Source organism: Podarcis pityusensis (assembly GCF_964106645.2).
Source record: "Podarcis pityusensis genome assembly, chromosome: 4".
Taxonomy (NCBI): Eukaryota; Metazoa; Chordata; class Lepidosauria; order Squamata; family Lacertidae; genus Podarcis; species Podarcis pityusensis.
In genome coordinates, this window is record NC_138027.1 from 25,442,773 (window position 1) to 25,455,984 (window position 13,212).

The 13,212-nt window shown below is 45.8% G+C and overlaps 1 protein-coding gene across 7 annotated transcripts in view; it reads right to left on the reverse strand.

Moving 5' to 3' along the window:
* ATP8A2 (ATPase phospholipid transporting 8A2) overlaps nucleotides 1-13,212 on the reverse strand; it is a 324,329-nt gene that overhangs the window by 286,080 nt on the left and 25,037 nt on the right. For 4 of the 7 annotated variants that reach the window (XM_081004079.1, XM_081004075.1, XM_081004074.1 and 1 more), the window contains exon 2: nucleotides 1,942-2,086. In XM_081004079.1, the coding sequence (XP_080860205.1) occupies nucleotides 1,942-2,086 (145 nt within the window). Of the gene's footprint in view, nucleotides 1-1,941; nucleotides 2,087-2,634; nucleotides 2,716-13,212 lie in introns of those variants that run through there. The other 3 variants (XM_081004076.1, XM_081004078.1, XM_081004077.1) reach the window with 3 other exon arrangements.

Here is a 13,212-nt window from a genome sequence, read left to right on the forward strand (position 1 = left end):
CCCAATATGATGGAAAGTTATGGGTTGGGAACAAGTTTGATCTATGGTTTCTTTAACCACAGACCTAACTGCATCTACTGATCTATGTGATGACTCTCTCCATTACTTTACTCAACATACAATTATTTAGGAAAAATGAGGCTTAGGTGATGAAAAAGACCCCTGCCTGACACCTGGAAGAATCAATATCTGTCGGACTGCTGGTGATGCAACAGCATAATAATAATAATAATAATTTATTATTTATACTCCACCCATCTGGCTGGGTTTCCCCAGCCACTCTGGGTGGCTCCCAACAGCATCCTCCACTGCACCTGAGTGGGGCTTAGGGGATCCCACTAGTTTTTGGCAAGGGGCATGACAGGCTTTGTGGCACACACACTGCTCTAATCTCTTAACAGAGGGGAATGACCAGAGGGCTTGGGAGGAATGGCCAGAGGGTCTACCATTCCTCTCCCTTCTGCCCCTCAGTATCTGCCACCTGATGGGATTGCTTGACTCTGCCTAAGGGTAGGACTGGGATGCAACATGAGGTCTAAAGCATGACTCTGCTCCTGCTACTGTATGGAAGTGAGTAAGTGCACGAACAAGGCTGATACATTATGCTTATTACGTTCACGCGCATGGCGTATTCCTGCACCCTTTGAGAGACCAAAAATCAAGCACGGCACAGCTGTAATCTCTCTCCTTGGTACGGGAGCTGCCAACAGTGCCATCCATTATTAGGTCTTGTAATTGTCTTGCTGAGAGAGCCACTGTACGATGGCTGGTAACTGATCTCTCACCATTGTGCCCCACCTGTTACTGCCTCTCGCCTTATTCTCCTGCAAATAAGAGCCTATTATCCATCACCTGCCACTGACCTTCTCTTCCTTTCTTGACTGCTCTGGCCAGGAGGAGCACACTGGGTCCTTGCCTGCCACTGCTTGTTACTCACTCGACTTACACAGCTATTGTTGTGGCTCAAAGGGCACAGCTTCAGCATGGGCCAGAGCCAAGATGGAACAAACAAACAACCCTCCCCTGTAGCAGCAACACCAGAAATCAGCCTGGTGTGGACATGTACAAGCATAAACCACGACATCTTCCCAATTATATGCTCCTGTGTTACAGTTAGGCATGTACTCCTCCCAACCAACCACATAATGCTTCCAAAGTCAACTGTTCCCACTCGCCTTTCTCCCCTCCACCTCTCCCCCCCCCTTCTTCCTAATGTAGCCCTAATGTCTCAACAAATGAAACTGACCTATGGAAAATGTAACTGGAAAAAAGAGAGATTGTGCATACCTTTGTAAACCAAGAAAACTTTAATAAAAATATTATATTTAAAAAGTCAACTATTCTGGACTCAGGACCAACCCAAAGGTGCATTTGGGGACCCATTTCTTAATCTTTTGCCCTATGGTTGCATGGTGGCAGCGTTCCTCTTGCGACCCACTAGTAGGTCCAGACCCACCAGCTGACAAGCGGTGAATCAGAGCACCTCCAGATCCCGAACTGCAACTCCCGCTGGCCCCAACCGGCACTGCTAATGCTTGGAGATAATGGGAGTTGTAGTTCAGCAACCGCTGGAAACATTTCAGGTTAAACCACCTCTGGATTAGGGAATCAGAAGGTGGCTGGCAAATGCTGCCTCTTACTCGGAAACTCTGCCACTTCAGAGGCAGCAAGGGCACTTTGGTACGCTGAATTTGTGGGTGGAAGCCTTGCCAGTCTCCCTCACCACCACATGAATACTTTTTATCAAAGTGGACCTCTGGCAAAAAACAGACCATTGTGCCTGAGAGCTGTAGGATGGAGTCAAAGTCAGGGAGCCACTCCCAGCAAGCCTAACTTCTTTCCTGGCCCATTTGGAAGATCAATCCAGAGCAGTCACTTCCCACACAGTTCACTCTGCTTCTGCTTCTCTCTCTCTCTCCCCCTGGTGCGCCTTCCCCTTACCTGACCCGGTTGTCGTGGAACTTGCTCTGCTGGGGCTGGTTCAAGTAAATGGTGCGGGCTGCTGCCTCCTCCTGGTCCGCAGAGGACGTGGCCCCGGACATCTCATCATCTGCCTTCTTGTAGCCCGAAGAGGAGCAAATGGGTCCTGCCGGCAGCAGGCAGCAGCAGCAGCAGCCAAGCAAGAGAAGAGAAGAGAAGAGAGGGTGGGGGAAAGGGGTGGGTGGGGAAAGGAATCAGTTAGCAGAAGGAAAGATACAGAAGGAGAGAGGCGCGGCGGACGAGGAGGAGGCGGCACGCAGCAGCACCAGCAGCAGCTAGCATCACGCTGCGCGCATCTCTAGCGAGCCGCCTCGGTGGCAGCTTGCCTTCTCCTCCTCCTCCTCCTCGAACAGCCTTTGCAAAGTGGCCCTGGAGAAGCAGGATCACAGCAACAGCAGCCTGTATGCCTCCCTGCCTCCCTGTTGCTTTCCAGCTCTGTCCCCAGACGCGCGCGTGCATGTGCGCGCAAAGCAGCCGAAACCTCCCCGCGACACAAACACACGCGCGCGCATACACACACACACAAACGCCCCGCACCCAGAAGCGCGGCTGGCTGCTGGAAAGACGGAGGGAGGGAGGCGCCGCGCTCGCAGGCGGCGAAGAATAAACAAGAATCAAAGTCACGGCAACCGAAGGAGTCGCGAGTCCACCCACTTATTGATCGGCGGCGGCTGCAGTCTCGAGCTCCCGGGCAGCAGAAGTAGAAAAGCGTCGCTTAGTTGTTGTTTTTCCGGGCGCCTGGTTTCTATGGTGTGGAGCTTTACAAGCGACGCGGGAGAGTGGGGTGCACGTGGTGGGTTTGTTACCACCCGGTTTAGGGCGGAACTAGATCGTGTGGCAGATCCACCCGTGTCCTCAGAGGGAAAGAGGTGGAAGCGCGCGCCCTCCCCCCAAGAAACCGGAAAGGAGTAACAAACATTTGGGAAGGGACAGCAGAGCAAAGCGCACGAGTGGCGCGATTAAAAAAAAAAAATGTTGCCATTATTATGTTGGCCTCCAGGAGCCTCTTTCCTAATGTTCAGCTCCAACGATGAATCATCCAGTGGGAAACGTGTCCCATAAGGAGGACTCCGGGGTAACTTGGGATATATGGCTAGAAGACGCCTCCGAAGCATCTTCCCGCCACCTGGTGCCCTCCAGCAGTTTTGGAAGACTCCGACCATCCCTCAACTGGCCATGTTTGCTGGGGCTGATGGGAGTTGTAGTCCAAAGAATCAGGAGTGCCTGAGAAGCTTCACCGAATATACAGAGCATCCCACAGAGGCTAAAACTGTCAAGTCTGTATACCAGGATTGGGGTATACACCATATTCTCCTGGGAATAATGGGAGATATATTTTGGGGTCAGAGGCAGTGGGGAGGGGGAAGAGCCATAAATAGATGGGGAACTCCATTTTCTCTCTTTCTGTCACCCCTTTCTCCCACTTTTCGTGCTACCAATTTTTTTTCTTCACACCCTTTTCTCTGTCACCCTATGTGTCTATCTCCCCGGTTTTTGACTCCTTGACACCCACACGATTTTGGCCAAGACTTTCAGATCGCCCGCTCCTGTCATAGGCAGGTATAAGCTGAAATGGATAAAACACGAGGCATGAAGAGAATTAGAAAGACTAAAACCCCTATGCATGCTTACCCAGGAAAAAGGCCCATCAAACTCAATGGCACTTAGTTCTGGGCAGATATGAACAGGCACGAAAATATACTGTCCTTCTGAAACCTCAAGCCTCACTTACAATGCAGGAGCTGTTCAGATAGATTTAAAAACAAAACAAATGTGTCTCTGTGCAGAGCTGTTTATGAAAAGTGCCCTGATCCTCAGTGACATTAGTATGGAGGGGAAAAACAAGAGTGTTTACCTTCACTCTATTTCAGGGCTTGTAAACAAAATGTAATGGAGAGAAAACTCCTTAATTTCAAGTTGAGTCAAACTTGTCAAGTGAATCTTGCTTGTTGCTAAAGGGGAAAGTCACAAAAGGAAAGTCACATGTTTATTGGTTACTGAAACTTGCCCCCCCCCATATCAACTACCAAACCTATTATATATTTGAAAGTTACCATTTATAAGGAGACGGTCTTGTTTCATTGAAAGAGGCACTGTGTTTTAAGGGCACTATGAAGAAGAAATCCAACCTGTTTAAACTACTTCATCTGGCCACAAATTTCTCTTGTCCTTCCCTGCCCAAAATTTCTCCATTTCTGCTAGGTGATGCTTGGTTATATGTTGCATTGTGATTCAGCTGGAGAAGAGCTATTGCAAGATATATTGAATGGAATCACCCAAATGTTGAGACCAGTTTCAGAGGCCCTGCTCTAGATCAGCCTATCATCTGAATTAAGAGGAGTGGCAGGGCCTTTACAGCTGTAGCACTCCATTTATAGATTTTAGTAGACAGAAAGATTCACCTAGCACTGCCTTTCTTTTCAGCACCACCTTGAAAACTTACTTTTATTTGCGAGGCCTTTTATTTTTCCATTGGATCTTTTTAACTGCCTGCTCAATTTTGCTTTTTTTTATTTTGGTGTATCTTTGGAGATCTACAGCTGAAGAGTGCCTAATAATCATTTTCTGAAAACCAAATAAACATTGCCCTAGTGCAGAGAGCCACTGAAATGCTGCCACACTGGAGTAATATTTAATTGCAGGGGTATTTCCTGTGTTAACTTAGTTTTGAGAAAAGGAGGAAAACACAAACAATCCTACAGCTTGGGGGCAAATTTCACTCAGAATTCTAGTCCCCCATCAATGGGCCAGGAATATAGATATATTTAAAAATTACAAATACAGCTGTCCCAGTTACTTTTGTGATTTCCCTGGCTTCAAGCTTATTGCTTGCATTATGCTGCTGGTTCGAACGGCAACATTTGTCCCTTTGTGAACACCTCAGCAAAATAGGGTTACAAAAAGCAGCATTATAAGCCCAGCATACACACAGACTTTAACACAGGACTATTTGCTAATTAGGGGGACACGAGTGGCTGTACACCAGCTCCCTCGGCCAATAAAGTGAGATGAGCGCTGCAACCCCAGAGTCGGCCACGACTGGACCTAATGGTCAGGGGTCCCTTTACCTTTATTTGCTAATTACAGTGGAGGAAGCATTTGGGCGGATGATTGACTTAATATCTCCTGCATGCAAAAAGGAATCTACTTGCAATCCTTTGTCAAAGAAGCACCTATTCAAACAAAGCAAAGAGCAAAGACAAGGGAACAAACTGCATGTGGGAATGACAATGCACACTGAACACTGGTGCTCGCAGACGGGACACAATGGCCAATGCTCTGGTGTCATGCCTCAGCCTGCCGCATCAGCTACCACAACAGAAGTCACCCAAGACATTGTTGCTAAGGTGTGCAGATAACCCCAGAGGGCTATCTTGACCTTCAACTCAATTGCCAATGTAGTGCAGGTCTTTTTTCATCTGAGGTCCACATTCCCTTCTCAGCAACATTATGAGGACCACATGCCAGTGACGGGAGGAGACAGAGGCAAAAGCAGGTAGAGCAACAAATATACCATCAGTCAGGTTGTGTATCCACAACAGAACCAGAGGAGGAATGACTGCAGGGAGGAGCAGAGAAAAGAAACGCCATCTGCAGCAGCACAACTGGATGTCTTCCTCTGCCCCAGCTGCAGCAAAACATGTCTCTCCCACATCGGTCTCTACAGCCACAACAGGCGCTGTAACTCCCCAACAGTTCGACTTTGCCCCTGAAGGCGCACTCCTCCATAATCTCCCAAAGACAGACAGATGCCCGGCAACCAATCTGTCCAGTAGACTAGTTTCTGCTCATGTATCTCTCTATCCAAGCAAGCAAGTGGCATTTTCAGAGTTCATTTTCAGAAATACATTCCAGCCAGGCAAAAACAGAAGTGCAAAGTGGGGCCAGTGAGGGGTTGTTGCCTAGGGAGTGTTTTGAGGCACACAAGCAGGCCAAGTTAGTTAATTTCAGGTCAGCTGGCATTGCTAGGGGAACCTTAACCCCAGCTGATGAAGACAAAAGCTATGCCCTTCAAAACATTTACAAAAAGAAGTAACATCCCTAAGAGAAGATATAGATAAGACCGCTGCCACTTTGAGTTGATTGATAGCTGCTGAAATTGCAATGTTTTGCCACAAAATGAGCCTGTAATCATTCCTGGCCTGCAGAGGTAGCAACCACCACTTAAGGCAATTCAGTTGGCACAAGCAATAAAGCAATCATAAGCAGGAAGCAGCATGAAACGTATTTAGAAATCCGGAAGGGAAATGTTGTGCTTTAACTACAAAGTAAGTACAGTAATAATAAAAAGCAGGAAGGATAAAATTCACAATTGACGTTTTAATTCGCTTGCATTTGGATGCTCGGCTTTGTAAAAACAAAGGAAATATGCAAGGTAGTGGCTAAAGTGTTTAATGATGTTGTTATATTTAGAATGGAGAACACGAAACAATTTGTCTGCTTGAATTATTTAGACTATTCCTTGCCTAAAGGTGTCTCTTTGAGCAAGGTGCCTTGTTCACTCTCGTCCTGTGCTTGTAGCGTGGGGTGATGTGGATGGCATGGATTCATCTGTAAGAAGGGCATTGCCATGGCTTGTATGGAGGTGTGTTAGATGAGCAAAATAGTTTGGGTTGATTTGGTCAGATGCCTTTGGGTCTGTGATCTTTAAAGCAATTGTTCAGACTTATCTGGTGTGTGGGGTGGGGGGGGACGGATCAAAGCGGCAATGCTAAATAATTGTATTCTGGAAAAATATCAGCACCATGGGGGGTGGGGAAAGAGGGCTGTAGCTCAGTGGTAGAGAAGAAGAAGAAGAGTTTGGATTTGATATCCCGCATTATCACTACCCGAAGGAGTCTCAAAGTGGCTAACATTCTCCTTTCCCTTCCTCCCCCACAACAAACACTCTGTGAGGTGCGTGAGGCTGAGAGACTTCAGAGAAGTGTGACTAGCCCAAGGTCACCCAGCAGCTGCATGTGGAGGAGTGGGGAAGCGAACCCGGTTCACCAGATTACGAGTCTACTGCTCTTAACCACTACACCACACTGGCTCTCATGCAGAAGGTCCCAGGTTCAATCCCTGGCACTTCCAGCAAGGTCAGAGAGAAGACTCCTGTCTGGAATCCTGGAGAGCCACTGCCAGTCAGTGTAGACAATACTGAGCAAGATGGACCAATGGTCTGACTCACTAGGAGGCAGCCTCCTGTGTTCTGTGTCACCATACACTGCAATAGAAAACTAGGTACCATTAGCATTTAGCATTGGCAGATCTCAGATTATGCCATTAAGCCCTTGTGTGCGTTAAGATCTTCCAGAGAGGTCCATAAAATCTAGGACAGCCTTCACTAACTTGTTCTCCTCCAGATGTTTTGGACTACACTCCCCTCAGCCCCAGCCAGCAGGAACTGGGGCTGATAGGAGCTGCAGTCCAAAACTTCAGGAGGATACCGGGTTAGTGAAGGCTCATCTGGGGCCTTCTTGGTGGTGGCTTCCCAGTTACAGATTTCTATGTCCAAAGAGAACTGCCTGTCCAATTCCTTTTCCAACTTTGGAAAATTGTTCTAGATGACATTTTCACGGTTGTAGCTTGCCCTTGAACCTTAAAGTGAAGGGCAAGTGATAAATAAATTCATAACAACTATTATTGTTATTGTTGTTAATATTATCATTATTGCTAGAACTTAAGAGTTCTGGTGTGAGGCTATATTTTTATCATGAGCAATGCAGTTTTTAAACTTGTCTTGGAGTTTGGTGTTAATTTTGTTCATGATGTGATTTTTATCTTTACTCTTCTTTTTGGGCATTTCATTGTTACCACTTGCAGATCATTAAGGAGAAAAATCAGCAAATAAAGAAATAAACAGAGAACGATTCTAGCCAAAGAAAGTTATTTGAGAGTCGTAAAAATCTCAGTGAGAGAGTCACGGACATGTTTAAATCGGTGGGACTCCAATATGGCTCACTTTGGCTAGATCTTGCCCATTATTTCCAGTGGATTTTAACAGATGTGTTGCCAGAAATTTGACAGATGCCATTTCCGCCATGACACAGATATTGTAAAGGAGAAGTCTACATCTGTCAAATTTCTACATCTGGTGTGCTATTAAAGGCACCAAGGCTGACGGAAAGGTGTCATATTCCATCATCATTATTACAGTATTATTATTATCTTTCACCCTAATGTCCCAGGGCAGGTTACAAAAATTTAAAATGTTTGTATTTTTTTAAAAAAAAAACCAGTTAATTGAAAACAATTTAAACAAAATTACAAAGTTTAAAACAAAAATCAAATAGGCAACAGCTCTATTAGAATGCATGGTTTTTATTGCACATCTTGGTATGCAAGGGGGATGGAGGGCCACAGGTGCTTGCCGCACTCCAACTCCCATCATCGCTGACCTGGGGATGGAGGAGTCCCACAGCATAGCGTACACCAGGGACAAGTTCCCCATCCCTGGTGTTAAAGGCACATCCTCTGCCGCAAGAATAAGTTCGACATACAGTGGTACCTCGGGTTAAGTACTTAATTCATTCCGATGATCCGTTCTTAACCTGAAACTGTTCTTAACCTGAAGCACCACTTTAGCTAATGGGGCCTCCTGCTGCCGCCGCTGCATGATTTCTGTTCTCATCCTAAAGCAAAGTTCTTAACCTGAAGCGCTATTTCTGGGTTAGCAGAGTCTTGTAACCTGAAGCGTCTGTAACCCGAGGTATCACTGTACTTGTGTGAGCATCCTCATTTCCAGCAGCTCAGAACCTAAGATCGCGAGCAGCTCATTTGCTTTCAGAACAAACCCATGAGACAGGGACTGGCCAAGCTGTTGCAGGACACCAAAGGAACTTGGTAGCTGAGAGAGGCTTTTAAACTTTTAAGTTTCCCTCGTTCAAACCGAACACACTACCCACATCTCTGCACTGACTCCACGATCCCAAGTGCCTTTGGGCCAACATTATCACCCGCCACTTAAAAGGCTCTTCCCAACTCCATATTGAACACTGAAGAAGTTTTTTTGCTGTGTGCCTCTGCACAAATGCACAGTGGCGCTGCATGCCAGCTCTGCACTTTCCTGCAGGGCTGGCTGCTGGCAGCGCTACCACTCTCCACTGACCCAGATGTCAAAAGGTTTTCAGATGCTACTGCTTCTGCTGTTATGGGAAGATGTTCTGGGTAGAACGGTGGACGGCAGTAAAGTCTGAACCAGCTGCTTAATAGGGAAGACCATGAGGATAATATTTTGGCTTGAGTGAATTTATTCCTTTATTGCATTTCTACCCCACCTTTTTATCCAGGGAGCTCAAGTTGGTGCACTTGATTCTCCCGCTTCTCATTTAATCCCACAACCCTGTGGGCTAGGTTAGGCTGAGGCAGTGACTGGCCCAAGGTCACCCAGTGAGCTGCATGGCCAAGTAGGGATTTGTGCCCTGGTTTCGCAGGTCCTGATCCAGCTCTCTAACCACCTCAGTGAAGAAGATAAAAAGCAAAGATAGTCATAGTCCAAACTGCCAGAACAGTTTGTCCTTGCACTCATGTTAAGTCCCTTTAATGTCGTGCAAGTGGGGCTACAAGAGGGCTGGGGAACCGGCTCTGCCCCTGTGGAGCTGGCTACGTAGAGACTGTGTCACACGTTCTCCTGTCTTGTTCCCTATATAAAGATCTCAGGGACGAGACCATCACGCTACTCCTATCTGCCATCCCGGGCCGCTCTTGTGAAGCCAAATTGTTCTCACTTCTAGCCGACCAGAACAGCTCGACAACGGAGAAGGTTGCTAAATTTATCGAGAGAGCAATGAGACTGAGAGCTGCCATCTGAATGACATCAGTGTCGTCACCCGGATTTCTCGCTTAGGATCTTATCATTATTATCATTATGTTTTATTATTAGTATTTTATTATCTCTGCCAAGTTTTAAGTACTGAGATTATTAATTTATCTGCATCTGGTTATTATTATCTTTCTCCCTGTCCTGACCATTTATATTTATATTCTTTCAATTTGGCTGGTCTATTTACTTAACCGACCTGGAACAACCTACCAGAGAAAAGGCCGCCACCCATGGGACAGAGGGTCATTGATGAATGATAATCCAGCTTTTACCTAGGGTTTTAATAGGCCATAAGATTATACGGTAACTATATTTGTAATGTATTTTTGTCGGTGTTTGTCCTTTGATGCTATGGCCTGTTGGCTACGCAAATAAAGTCCTTGTTGTTGTTCCATCCCGAGGGCCACATTCTCTTCTTGGCAACCTTCCAGGGGCCACATGCCCATAGTGGGCGGAGCCAGAGGCCAATGTGGGCGGACCAACAAATGTGCATTGTATCTTTTGTACGGCAAACTGGTTTATTTACACTCACACGTCCTTCTCTACCTTCCATCCAGGCAAGCAAGCAGCATTATCAGAATGCCAGGACACTTTCCAGCCAGTTAAAAACCTTTGAGGAGGGTGCAAAGCAGGGCTGGTGAATGGGGTGAGGTTCCTCATCCCTGGGGTACAAAAGAAACAACAAAGCAAGTTAAGATGTTGGAAAAGGGAAGCAGATAAATGATTTGGTTCTCCTGCAGTTCATCAAAAAGTACTTTTATTTATTTACTTTATGCCATGAACGGGCTGCATGCAGAGGAGTGGTGGGAGGCACCAGCTGGGGAACGCCCAAGGCAACCCCCAGGGGAAGGAGGCTCAGAGCCAGGGGTTGGTGGTGGGAACATTATGAGTGATCAGAGAGAGAGGACTAGGAGGAGGTGGTGTCAGAAGATGAAGAGGCAACAGGGTTTAGTGAGCAGGGAGAGTCTGTGGCAGAGAGCAGTCCAGAACCAGAGGCAGAAGAGGAGAGGGAACAGGAGACAGAGATGAGTCAGGCTGCTGAAGAATCCAGGGAGTCTCCCCCTCCTACTGCAACCAGTCCCCATCTCTCCTGGTCTCCCAGAACATGCAGAGAAATTAAGAGGGTGAAGCAACAGCCAAAGTTGCTTGGGAAGGACCTGGGGGGGGACCTTAGGGCACGCTGGGGAGACAGGCATCTTCAGTCCTCACAACTGCTTTGTTTAATACCCTCAACAACCCTGTGAGGTAGGTTAATCTTCCTGTGGCGTACCATCACTCAAGAGTCAAGATCCTTAAAAGCACGCGTTGGTCAGATGCACTGTGTACTTTAGCATCCATACCTAAGCATGAGTAGCAACATGGGTTTAACACTGTGCATGCCTTGAAAAACCCTGGTGCAATCATATTTTCCATGTTATGTACATGTGTGTTTCAAGACTTATTGCAGGCAGATATTACTTCCACACTTGGGCTTGTTTGCTGCGGAAAACACTGATGTAAAACGGGTATATCTGCAGCAATTTGTTTGCTGTGTGGGGCTTTGCTAATACGATTGAGGAAAATTAAAGGCAACCTCAGAGTTTAACGTGAAGCAGATGCTTGGCAATTAGCAACCGCAATTGCAGCTGAAGGATAATAGCATTATTAGATGCATACTGCAATGCCCTCCCCGTCAGAGCTGGCAATGTAATTTTGATTTAAAGGATATGAGTAGCAGGGAATAAATGTCATGGCTCTACTGAAATCAAACACAGAGTAGCATGTCCTCACCAGAACACACAACAAACAAGCAAGATAAAAAAGAAAGTGGAGCGGATTAAAATGGCACACAAAAGAAATTAAGCAGCTGCTGGGACTGATTAAAAGAATTATGCATGCATCACTTAGTCAAAACAATAAGAAATGTACACGACAGATGCATGTAAGTGCATTCATTGGGGGTGGAGGAGAATAAACGCAAAGGGCAAGTTTGTTAAGAATGGCCAAAGTGGAAGCCTAGTTTAACCATAAATTATTTGGGCAACACCCAAATAAAAACAGAGGTTAAATACATTGAAAATAATATGTTATTCTAATAGCATAGGCTCCTTTGGGCTAGCAAATAAGTGCACAAACTTTACTAGCCCATAAAGATATTTTATACGCCTGCATACCAACATATGTGCATTTGATTTGGGGGGTTGTCTTTAATCTCGGGGGGGGGGGGGAGGAATGCAGTTAAAGGCACAGCTTTTCTGGGTTGGTGAAATTAAAAGGGGGAATAAGTGTAGGGTGGCCAGGGAAAAATGAGGATGGGGTTCCTGCACCTTTAATACTTGTACGGAATAGGGAATTTCAGGAGGTGTGGCTTATCAGGTAGATGAACAAATATTGAAGCTGCAGGGATCCCATCCTCTTCTTCACCTGGATGTTCAAATACCAGGGGACATATGAGTCCACCTCATCATCTGAGGCCCTTCTTCGTGTGCCTCCTTTATGACAGGTCCAGAGGGTGGCAACACAACAGTGCAAACTTCCCAGGCGATCATATCTCCTCTTTCTTTCCTTGCTTTTAATACGAGCCAGAGTTTGCTAAATCCCAGGCTGGATTTTGTTTTGACTGCCATGGAGATTAGAAGAAGAGATAGCCTCTGAGCATTGAGAAAGAACCTTTCTTAACTAAGTGAGTGAAAACAGCCTTGCGTAGCTTTCAGCTAAAATACATATATAAGCAGTTTTTAGGCTGTTTCCTCTTCAGGAACCTTCAGCTTTTGCAGGAAATTAAAACAGCTGATTGGCGTTCACATCTTTCCCTAAGCATAAGGGCAAAGAGAAATGTAAACAGAAGGAGAGATGTGGGACCTGGAGCAACAAAATGTTCCCACGCTCTAGTCTGCAACTGCAGCCTTGACTTGCTGTTCAGGTCTCTTACACTAGAGGAAGTTTCAGGAGTAAAGTAGTACCAAAATACACCTTTGTTCCCTCCCTACCACAGCCCTTTCCCTGCTGTATTGTGTAGCCATACAGAGTTGCAAGTGCTACATCTCAGTATTTTATTAAATATACTTGAAATTTTATGAAATATACATGAAAGGGTGGCAGTTCTGGATAGAAGGCACTAGGCAAATCAAAATCCCTCTTCCTTTCCCCCCCCCCAATCATTTTTTTGAATGATTGAATATGCAGAATTAGATAATCTATCAGAAAGAATAAAAAATAAATCAAAGGAAGTATTTATCACAAAATGGGAAGTCTTTAAAATTTATTTGAAAAATAGTAATGACAGTTTAAAGTCTGTAGCAGCATTTCAATCACTTCAGTAGGAGTTTTAAGTTTGATGGAAAACCCATGATAGAATAAATAATATTAGTACCAAAACATGTTATGATATGGCAGTGAACAATTGATGAGAAACAGAAGAAGTAGACGAGAGGTCAGGTTTATAGAAA